At 38.0% G+C, this 12,064-nt stretch overlaps 1 protein-coding gene across 1 annotated transcript in view; it reads left to right on the top strand.

The window, feature by feature from the left end:
• The window catches only part of PKHD1L1 (PKHD1 like 1), a 222,093-nt gene that overhangs the window by 40,443 nt on the left and 169,586 nt on the right, over positions 1-12,064 (top strand). Inside the window, exons 12-14 of the mRNA XM_069081363.1 lie at positions 1,707-1,796; positions 7,907-8,175; positions 10,678-10,769. Of these exons, the coding sequence (XP_068937464.1) occupies positions 1,707-1,796; positions 7,907-8,175; positions 10,678-10,769 (451 nt within the window). The remainder of the gene's footprint in view (positions 1-1,706; positions 1,797-7,906; positions 8,176-10,677; positions 10,770-12,064) is intronic.

Below are 12,064 nucleotides of genomic sequence, written 5' to 3'. Positions count from 1 at the left end.
ATCAACTGTCCTTAGGGGAGGCAACAAAGGGAGGAGGAAAACATTGTTATGTGTGAACAATCTCATTCCAAACATTATTGTGAGGAAACTATCTCATTTAGAAGACAATGAATTGCCTTCTTTTTTTTTTTTTAAGCAATCAGGGTTAAGTAACTTGCTCAAGGTTACACGGCCAGTTATTTCTGGGTGTGGTGCTGAGTATCTGAGCCCAGATTTGATCCCCAGGTCATCCCGACACTGGAGCTGGTGCTCTTACTCTCTGAGCCACCTGGCCACCCCTGGGAACTATCTCATTTAGAAGAAATTGAATTGTCTTCTGAAAATTTTATCAGGAGACTTTCACCACTAGCATAGTTAAGCTTATGTCAAAGCACTAAATCATTTTTCTTGTAGGATCATATCTATTTTTGCTAGTTGTTTTATTTTGCCTCTGGAAATCTAATTTTTATTCTAAATTCTTTCCAGGAAGGAAAATTTATTCTTAAACATAAAGTCATACCTGTGTCTATGTTTTTTTCTCCCAGGGAATATCTCAGACTAAATTCATCAACCTTTTCACCAAAGATCTCTCTGAAGAATTTTTGCCTTAGTTTTTCTCTAGTCAAGCATGCTTAGAATCAGATTCAGAACCCGGGTGACCTTCAAAAGCAGTTAATCCACAAACTTCATTTTACTGATTACAGACACTGAGACTCAGAGAGTTTAAGCAGCTTCCTCAGTATTGCATTGTTAGGAAGTAGAAGAAGCAGGGATTGAAGCCTACTTCTCTTGACTTCTCAGTTACCATTTTTCCCCATCTCATAATGCTTTCTCATTCACCAGCTGCTTCCTGAAGAACAAAATCCAAGATCTTACATTTATTTTCTTTCAAATATTCTTTCATTTTTTTAAACTTTTTTTTTTCTCTTTTGGAGGGCAGATGGGGATAAGTAACTTGCCCAAGTTTACATGGCTAGTTGTTTTGTGTGGATGTTAAGTCTCTAAGGCCGGAACCAAACTCGGGTCCTCCTGACTCCAGGGCTGGCGCTTTACTCACTGCACCACCTAGCCACCCCCATTTTTTAATTTAATAAAACTTCTTTCATTTATTTCCTTTCAAAAATAAAATTATTTGTAAAACATAGTTCTCCTAAGTAAGAAATAATTACATTGTATGTTGTTTCCTAGAACTTGTGAAAATTTCAGTTTCAGACTAATTTTAATAAGTTTAAAAGATATAAATATGGATGATTTGTTGGAGGGCATATATAAATTAATTCATTTGTTCAATATAAAATAAACATCAAATAAATAAACTGAGGGAACAAACCTTTCAGAACTTTAGAATCTAAAAAAGGAGGCAAGACATGTAATACAAATATAAAACAAATTGGAATATATACTTATAAGACAAGTACAAAATGCTGTCAGATCAGATAAGGAAGAACCCTAGCATTATTTAGAAGCTGATTTAAATACTCTGATAATTTAATTCTAAAGAATAAAAAAAAATAAGTTGTCCACCATGCCAGAAATCCACTCCTTCCTTATCACAGATTATTTGGATGAAGAGTTTCTCCATTTATTCTTGGCTTCACCCCTGAATTATGCAACTCTAGGAATTGTACTTGATCCTTCAGTGAAACTGCTTCTAGATAAACTGGTGGAGGTTATATTCTAAAAACTCACCAGTAACTTTATGTTTTATGCTCTTTGAATTACTACAGGTCAGAGCTGCAAGGTCCTGAGGGTCACAGAAAATAACATATATTGTAGGACACCACCCAAATCCAGTGTCCTTAGAACTATATATCCAGGTAAGTGGTCATAAGAAAGAGTAGCTCCCCTCAAAAAAAAAGAAAAGAAAAGAAAAAAAAGAGGAGCTCTTTTTATATTGACAGAGAGGAGCACAAGAGCTGACTTTGAGGATTTCTTCAACTGGTGACAAAATACTACAAACTTTCCCATAATTCTTCATTAGAATTTTCTGCACTGGTTATATGGACTATTTGGAATGATGTAGCTGAATCAAAGAAGAGATCATTGTATTCATTGTTAGTATTAACCCAAAAGTTCATAAAAGAACACAAAGAAGTACTCTTTCAAAAGCCCTATTATCTATAACTGCCTATGGTAAAAATAGAGGAGAGAATAAGGAGTTTGCCATGTCTTGACCTTTCTGGACCTTAATTTCTTCATCTGACAAATCAAGATAGTAAGGCTTACACTGCCTGCCTCATGATTTATTTGAAAGTGTGTGTTGAACAAAACTCACTTAACTCAGTTGGCTGCTCTACAAAATGAAAGAGTGGAATTAGGTAGATAATGAGGTCCCTTTCACTACTCAACATCTTTTAAAAAAAATTTTTAAATTAATCTTTTATTCATTTATTTTTTGTTTTCAACTAAAGATTTTGAGTTATAAATTTTTCCTCTGTCTTTCCCCTACCCCCCCTCCAAGACAGCAAGCCTACTGAATACCTCTTCCCCCAATCTGCTCTCTCGTATCCCCTCCCATGCCCTCCTAACTTTCTAGTAGGGCAAGATGGATTTCTATACCTCAGTGCCTGTATATCTCATTTCCCAATTGCATGTAAAAAAACCAATTTTTTTTAACATTTGTTTTTAAAACTTTGATTTCCAGATTCTTCCCCTTCTTTCCTCCTCACCCACCCACCCTGGGAAGACAAGCCATTCAATATAGGTTTTACATGTGTAGTTACGCAAAATGTTTCCATAGTAGTTATATTGTGGACTAACTATATTTCCTTCCATCCTATCCTGCCCCCCCACTTATTCTATTTTCTACTTTGACCCTGTCCCTTTTCAAAAGTATTTGCTTCTAACTACCCTCTCCCCCAATCTTCCCTCCTTTCTATCATCCCCCTTTCTCCCCTTCTCCCCTGCTTTCCTGTAGGATAAGATACCCAAATGAGTGTGTATGTTATTTCCTCCTTAAGCCAAATTCAATGAGAGTAAGGTTGACCCATTCCCTTTCACCTTCCTGCTCTTCCCCTCCATTGTAACAGTTTTCTCTTGACTCTTTTATATGAGATAATTTACCTTATTCTATCTCTCCCTTTCTCCTTCTCCATTATATTCCTCTTTCACCTCTTAATTTTATTTTTTAGATATCATCCCTCCCTTTTCAACTGATCCTATCCCTCTGTCTATGTATACATGTACACATATGTATATACATACTCACATATGTATTTATACACACATATACTCTCCTATACATACAAATGTATGTACACACACTGTATCAGCAATGCCATATTCACAATGCCTATAGAGATTACAAATATGCTGATATAATTATCCATCACAAAATACGTCAGGTTTACCATTTGGGGAAATAAACTAGAAAATTTATTAAGATACCAAAAGACTGAGTCCCAAAACCAGAAAGTGAAAGCCATCAGAGTAGTTATGACATTGGCACAGGTAGATAAAGTAGAAAGCACCCACATTTTCAAGCCTTTAAAACAGAACAGGCTACCTCAGGCAAAGGTCCTCCTCTCCCCACTCACAGCAACCACCCAGCGTCCTGGAAGAGCGCTCCCAGCAGCTCCGGCCCCTGGCAGTCCTCAGCAGGAGTCCTAACTCAAAAAAAAAAAAAAAAGGCAACCGCCACCAACTGCCAACCGCAGGACCGTTAGCTCGGCTTTTCACTTTCTCTTGCTCTGCTATGTCAGCACGTCCATGGGGCATGGGAGATCTTTAAATCCCATAACCCTTACACACACACACGCACACACACACACACACACACACATATATTCCCTTCAACTATCATCATACTGAGAAAAGTCCCATGAGTTACAAATATCATTTTTCCATGTAGGAATGTAAATAGTTCATCTTTAATAAGTTCCTTATGATTTCTTTTTCCTGTTTACCTTCTCATGCTTATTTTGCTTCTTATATTTGAAAGTCAAATTTTTTGTTCAGTTCTTTTTTTTTTTAATCAAGAAGACTTGAAAGTCCTCTTTTTCATTGAATGACCATATTTTCCCCTGAAGCATTATACTCAGTTTTGCTAGGTGGGTAATTTTTGGCTTTAATCCTAGCTCCTTTGACCTCCAGAATATCATATTCTAAGCTCTTCAATCCCTTAATATAGAAGCTGCTAGATCTTGTGTTATCCTGATTATGTTTCCATGATACTTTAATTGTTTCTTCCTGATAGCTTGTAATATTTTCTCCTTGAGCTGGGAACTCTGGAATTTGACTATAACATTCCTAAGAGTTTTCTTTTTGGAATCTTTTTTAAGAGACAACTGGTGAATTCTTTCAATTTCTATTTTGCCCTCTGGTTCTAGAATATCATGACAGTTTTCCTTGATAATTTCTCAAAAGATGATTTCTGTGCTCTTTTTTTGATCATGGCTTTCAGGTAGTCCAATAATTTTTAAATTATCTCTCCTGAATCTATTTTCTAGGTCAGTAGTTTTTCCGAGGAGATATTTCATATTGCCTTCTATTTTTTTTTCATTTTTTGGACCTGTTTTATAGCATATTGATTACTCATAAAGTCATTAGCTTCCAATTGCTCCAGTCTAATTCTGAAGGAATTATTCTCTTCAGTGAGTTTTTGAAATTCCTTTTCCATCTGGCTAGTTTGGCTTTTTAAGGTTCTTTGGGCCTCTTTTGCCATTTGAGTTAGTCTATTTTTAAGGTGTTTTTTCTTCAGTATATTTTTGGGTCTCCTTTAGCAGGTTGTTGATTCACTTTTCATGATTTTCTTGCATTGTTCTCATTTCTCTTCCCAATTTCTCCTCTACTTCTCTAGGAGTTTTCTTTTTGGGATCTTTTTCAGGAGATCGGTGGATTCTTTCAAACTCTATTTTGCCCTCTGGTACTAAAACATCAGGGTAGTTTTCTTTGAGAACTTCCTGGAGGATGCTTTCTAGGTTCTTACTTTGGTCATGGCTTTCAGGTAGTCCAATAATTTTTAAATTATCTCTCCTGTATCTATTTTCCAGGTCAGTGGTTTTTCCCATGAGATATTTCACATTGCCTTCTAGTCTTTCATTTGTTTGGATCTGTTTAACAGCATCTTGATTTCTCATAAAGTCATTAGCTTCCATTTGCTCCAATCTAATTCTGAATCAATGATTCTCCTCATTGAGCTTTTGAGATTCTTTTTCTATCTGGCAAATTCTACTTTTTAAGGCATTCTTCTCCTCATTGCCTTTTTGAGCCTCCTTTGCCATTTGAATCAGCCTGTTTTTTAAGGTATTATTTTCTTCAGTCAGGCTGTTGACTCTCATTTTATAATTTTCTTGCATTGTTCTTATTTCTCTTCCCAATTTTTCCTCCACTTTTCTTATCTGCTTCTTAAGGTCCTCTATGGCCTGTAACCAGCTTGTATTTTCCTTTGAAGCTTTTGGTTCAGGAGTTCTGACTTCACTGCTTTCCTCCTGTTCCATGCCTTGCTCCTTCTTGTCCCCAAAATAGGAGTGTATTGTTGGAATCTTCTGTCTGCTTTGTTTCCTTTGCCTGCTCATTTTGCCACTCAATTATTTGACTTTTGGGCTTTTTACCACAGTAGGACTCTGCCACCAGAAGACAGGGGAGTTTTCGTCCCAAATGCTGGGGTTTTCTCAGCTGCCGGAGGTATTAGATGGGTGCCCTCTCTGAGGTCTCCACACACTCTGGCAAGCTGGACACACACCCCAGGACCTCCACCCTAGACTGCAATCCAGATCCAAGCAGGTTAAAGCAAGAGCGATTACCCCTCAGACTGGTGCTTGGTCCCCCTACACTCTGCAGGCCAGGAGCTGAAGCCGCCATGTGGGGCTGGCTGGCTGTGCCAGCGTCTCAGAGGTTTCTCGCCCCAGGGGTAAAAGCCACGCACTCCCACTTACTGGGTCCCAAAGTCCTGATTGCACTGGCCTCTCACCTTGTCCTTTGCATCTATGTGCTGATAAATCTGGAAACGGCCACAACTGTTGCTGATCTGGAGTCCCTCTGGCAGGTGGCTGGTCAGGCCTGCCCTGGGGGTAAAGCCTCGGGGTAGGGCTGGGCTCGGCTCCCAGAGCGCTGCACTGGCCTATTCCTGCTGGCCTGCTGAGCTGTCCCAGCGGGAGGTTAGCTTCTCTGTGTCATTTTGTGGGTTCTGCAGCTCCAAAGTTTGTTTAGAGTCCCCTTTTTACATGGATTGGGGAAGGTGGAAGCCGGAGCCGCGGGAAGGTCTTGCTTCTACTCCGCCATCTTGGCTCCACCCCCTCCTCTACTTTTCTTACTTGATTTTCAAAATCCTTCTTGGGTTCCTCCATGGCCTGCAACCAGCTGATATTTTTCTTGGAAGCTTTTGATGCAGGAATTTTGACTTTGTTGTCTTCTTCTGGTTCCATGTTTTGATCCTTTTTGTCTCCCAAAAAAGATTCTATTGTCTGATTGAATTTCCTCTGTTTGCTCATCTTGCCAGCCAATTATTTGACTTTTGAGCTCTTTGCCATGATAGAACTCTGCTTCCAGAGTGGAGAGAGCTATGTCCCAAATTTCTGGGGTAGGCACAGCTGGCTGCCAAAGCTGTTGTCAGAGCTATAAGGAGGGTGCCCTCTCCCCCAGCTACCTTAAGCTGTGGCACACTAGCATTCCTTACCAAAGGACCACCACCCAAGACTGCAACCCAGATTCAAACTAGTAAAAACAAGAGCAATTACCCTCTGAATGGTCACTTGATCCCCCTACGATCTGCAGGCCAGGAGCTCCGGAGTCAGCCACGTGGCAGCAGTTGCAGCTGCCAGACCTCTGCCACCTCTCACCCCAGGGCAGGGGCCGGACTGTGCTCTTCTGTTTCCCAGTTCTGACAGAGTTCTCTACTGACCTTTTACTTTCTCTTTTGTGTTTATGGGTTGAGAAGTCTGGAAACCACCACAGCTGCTGGTGATTCACTCTCCCTGAAGTCTGCTCTGGCTGGTTTGTGCTGCTGGTCAGGCTGCCCCAGGGCTGGGCCTGGGCAGCTCACATGAGACTGTGCTCGACTCCAGCTCGGTGTAACAGACCCTTCCTGTCAGCCTGCTAGGCTGTGTTCAGTGGGAGATTTATTTCTCTCTGCCACTTTGTGGGTACTGTAGCTCTAAAACTTGTTTAGTCATACTTTACAGGTATTAGAAGTCGTTCTAGTGGGAGCTCAGCCAAGTTCCTGCTTTTACTCCAGCATCTTGGTTCCAATCCAGTCCTCAATCTCTACTATTATAACTTTAAAAGGAGGTTTTCTATCTTAGAAATCAAGCTATAAAAAGAAGAGGGGGCCAAATCAGAAGAAACACCTTTGACTGAAGAGAACCATTATTTTTGTAAATTCTAACAAAGTAGAAAGTTATTTTGGAGGAATAGCCTCTCTCTGTTTTGGAGAGGGGCAAATTATTAGGCAGGTGGATGACTGCATGGCTAGAGCAATGGGCCTAAGGGGTGTGGTATCCTGTGAGTGGCTGGACCTGTTGCTGGGGGCTCATAACAGGAAAGGCTCTTTTTCAGGTTATCTCTTGTAATCCCAGCCTAAGAGACAGGACTGTCCTTGCTGTTTCAACAATAAGGAAAGTGGAAGATAAGATGGGGCTTGTAATACAAACAAGGTCAGAGGCAAAATAGAGGAACTACAGACAAAATGGAGTTATTTTAGCTCTCTCTACTACCCACTATATATATGTGCTACCATATGTGTGTATGTATATACACATACACAGATACACACATACAGATGCACATATATGCTACCGACTAAATACATGTTACTACATATATGCTACCGCCTATATATTGTATGTATATATTCCATATACATATATATCATATATATTCACAAACATACATGAATGTGGGCTAAGCATCTGTAACCTCTGTAAGACTGAATGAATCCTAGTATACACAATACTCCCAATATAGACTGGCTTTATTTTATTCTATTTAGGTGGCAGAGGTCTAAAGCTTGAAGTATGGAATAATAGCCAACCTACTCATCTTGAAGAAATACTAGAGTATAATGAAAGCACACAAGGTTACATGGGGTCCACTTGGGTAGATACAGCTTCCTATGTTTGGCCTGTGGAGCAAGACATGTTTGTTGCCAGATTCAGTGGATTTCTAGTAGCCCCAAATTCTGATGGCTACAGATTCTACATTAAAGGTGATGACCGTTATGCTGTTTATTTCAGCCCAAATGGAAATCCAGAAGACAAGGTAGGAAAGTCATAACATGTGTCATTCACTTATCATTTCAAAGGCAATGTATTAGCCTTCATCCTCCACTAAAGTTCTATTTTGAATTTTTGTCTTGGTGTGGAGGTGACCATGGGTTCCTAAAGGCTATGCAAGGAGAGTTCAAGCCCTGGCAAATCCTAAAAACCTGGAAAGACTTCTATGATGGGCTTAAATTATACGTGTCATACAAGAACCAGCATGGGGCTGGTAATGAGATGATGACATTTTAGAACACATCAATCCATGAAACTGGAGCAGCTGATAACAAACTGGATCTGGAGGCAGGAAAACCTGAGTTTAAATTCTGCCTTAGAGACATATTATGTGTGTAACCTTAGACAAGTCACTTAGTCTCTGTCTGTCTCTGTTTCCTCATCTATAAAACTGGGATAATAAACTTCCTGAGGTTATTATGAGGATAAAATGACATATTTGTTAAAAAAAAAAAACAACTTCACAATGGGGCGACCAGGTGATGCAATGAATAAGAGCACAGGCCCCGGCGTTGAGAGACCTGGAATCGGTTCCAGCCTCAGATACTTGGCAGCCACACAAAATAACTGGCCGTGTAACCTTGAGCAAGTTACTTAACTCCAATTGCTTTAAAAAAAAATTCACAAACTTCAAAGTGCTATGTGCTTAGTTATTATTATTAGGCACAGGAAAGATGCACCCATATGAATGAAATCAGGAATCCTCTAAATAATAAAGTAATAACCTTGAAATTCATCTCACCTTCTGCCTCATGGGTTCTCATATGAGTTATTCCCAAGACAAGAAAGCATAACCTCCTCATATCTGATTATCAGAATCCCCATCTTCCCTCTAGACAGTCCCTGTATCCCCTCCTTTGAGAAGCTTTCCTTAATCTCCTTACCTCAAGTATTAGTCTGTCTCTCTTGTCTTGCTCTATACTTTTTTCTGTGTGTATACTGTGTCCTCTCAGTGGAATGTAAGCGCCATGAGGGCAGGTACTCTCATTTGTCTTTATGTTTTCAGTACCCTGCACAGTGCTGTGAACAGGAGATACATGTCTTTGGGTTACATTTTTTGATACCTTATTGTAGCATGGAGCTGAATGTGCATTCTGTAGGACTATACCAGCCAAATGTGAATTCTGTAAGGTTATACTATGCTAGAGATGACAAATTATTAATTTGTTTTGTATTAATCATTCAAAGACCAGACTACCTAGTTTAAAGAGGCTCATAACCACAAGGCTGGCTAACTACTTAAGTTTTTTTTTGGCCATAGCAACACATGAAATAGATTGATCAGGAATTCATTAGTAAATAATAAGGGGCAGGTTTTGCTACCTATATCCATTAAAGGTTTGCTCTCATGAAGAAAGTACTCATACAGACAAAATCATAAATATTGAAGTATTAAAATATTATAAATAGAGAGATTAGTACATTATGAAGTTTATGAGAAAAATATTTTTAGTTTGGAGTCTCTTCTGCGAATAAGGAAAACTATGTGGCTCAGGGACAGAGTTCTGGGCCTGGAGTCAGAAGATGAGTTCAAATTTGGCCGCAGTCATTAGCTGTGTGACCTTAGATAAATCACTTAACTCCTACGTGCCTCGTTTCCTCATCTGTAAAAATAGCATATACTTCCCAGAATTGCTGTGATGAACAAATGTGAAAATAATTGTAAAACACTTAACATAGTTCCTTGCACATAGTAAGCTTTATATAAATGTTAACTATTAATGTAGTCATGATAATAGCTCTAAAATTGCCTTGAAGATCTTATTGCCCCAGAACCAGAGTTGATCATTCTGGAATTTCTTCTGGCCCACGAGAAGTCTATTCTCTAAATACAGATCCATAACTAGAACATATTAATCTTTTAAAATAGTTTTTAAGCACATCTAGTCTATTTCCATTAATTATTCAAACATACTGATGATAGGATTAGTAATAGTACAGTATTCATATTATCATGGTAGCTATAGCTAGTTTTCTTATCATTATTGTTCATGTTACTTGTGACATTGAGTTGTAAAAGCACATAAATAATTTTTCCCAGCCTGAGTTAAAGGTCTGTGACAGAAAAAAAAAAAATTATTTCTCTAAGGAACAGAAGGATTTTTACTAAAATTCTTATGGATTTCAAATACTCTTTTCTAGAACCAAGAATTTTGATATTTAACTTTTCATTATAGTCATTGGTGCCTAAACCTTTCTATGTAAATGTTTTTCATATAATCTCAGTAAAAAAAAAATTGAAACAGTATATATTAGTTGGAGGTTATTGGGTTGAGCTTGTGGGAAGGAGGGAAGAGCTCAAAAAATATTTGTAAAATGAAGTTTTTGTCATGGAGGAAAGAGCCCAGGATCAAAAAATGTGTTTATTCCTAAACTGTCCTTTTATCAGAAAGATATCTAGAAGTTAGAAGGAAGACATTGTTATGTTTGGGTTTTAAATGTTGATGATGAAAACGTGCATTTATAAATTTCTTCTTTTGGGACTTAGGTGAAGATTGCATATCATTCTTCATATGCCAATAGTTATTTTTCCAGTTCGACACAAAGATCAGATGTTTTTCAGCTTCAAAAAGGAAAAGAGTAAGTTTCATTCCTTTATTAAATTGCTTAAAGATATTTTTAACATTGCAAATGTATAGAGATTGTCTGGATTTTTGTGTCAAGAACCTATGTAGAATAGGACTAAAATGCTGACATTCTAAAATTGAGTGTGTCTAAGTGAGGTATTTCTGAATTTTTATCGCAAGGAACTTTCAGAAATGGTAGATTTGGAACCTCTCATATTTGAGTCAGAGACATGTTAATAAAATTATTTGTCAGAAAATCAGTACCATTCAGTTAACTAAGCAAGTAATTTATAGCTGACAGCTCTGAATTGTAAGCTTTTCCTGAGGAACTGGTAAGGGAGACGGGGAAGTTGATTTACCCCTGTTCTTTAGATTAATGATTCTCAAATTTTTTGGCCTCAGTGCCATTGTATATTCTTAAAAATTATTGAGATTCCCCCAAAGAGCTTATGTTTATTTTAATTATAACCTTTGATGTTTACTGCATTATAAATTAAAACATCTTAGTATTATTATGAAAATAGTTTTGTCCTCTTGGACCCTCCAAAAGGATCTCAGGGATCACAGGAGTTTGAGAAATATGTTTTAGAGTCTCATATTTTTGAGTATAGATGAGAACATTCATTAACACTAATCAATTGAATCAATTATAATAATCCTTATCCCCATCACCCTCAGCATCATAATCATTGCCAAATACTTGAAGTATTTGTAATTACTTCCTATTCTAATCATATCTTATTTTAAAAGCATCTGAATACTGAAATAGTTAAAAGTGTGTTTTCTGACATGTAGTAACATTGAATTTATATATTATCCTATAATAACATGATTTTAACAACAAGATGGGATATCAATCAGTTGTATGAACATTTATGGTACTGATTACACAAATTGTATCTGATTTATTTTGATGTCAGCAAAACCTTCTGACTTATTTAGCAGATCAACATTTTAAAACAAAAATAGAATAGTGGAAGTCATCACTTACAGTACAGACAAAATTTTACTCATTTAATGTTGATTAGAACATTGTAGCAGCAAGCACCCCAAGCATCCTCAGGGTGTCTGCCACCACAGGTTCTTGGATCTGCTTTGATAAAGGAAAGCAACTCAAAATGGGTTAACAAGCTTACTCTAATCAGTCAAATATGTATTGTTTGCCTAGTTCAGGGGAAAAAGGTCAGCACCTCAAACTTCAAAGTATACAGACAGAATTATCGACAGAAACAGATCAAGTAGACAGATTTCCAAACTGCCCAACCTTTACATCCATACCAAACAACATCTGGGTTTCAAAGCGGGGGT

Source organism: Petaurus breviceps, unplaced genomic scaffold (assembly GCF_028583685.1).
Source record: "Petaurus breviceps papuanus isolate PSGF00001 unplaced genomic scaffold, PetGlider_PUasm1.0 98, whole genome shotgun sequence".
NCBI classification, from domain to species: domain Eukaryota; kingdom Metazoa; phylum Chordata; class Mammalia; order Diprotodontia; family Petauridae; genus Petaurus; species Petaurus breviceps.
The sequence above is the reverse complement of the archived record's forward strand: the minus strand, read 5'-3'. Positions and strand labels throughout refer to the sequence as shown.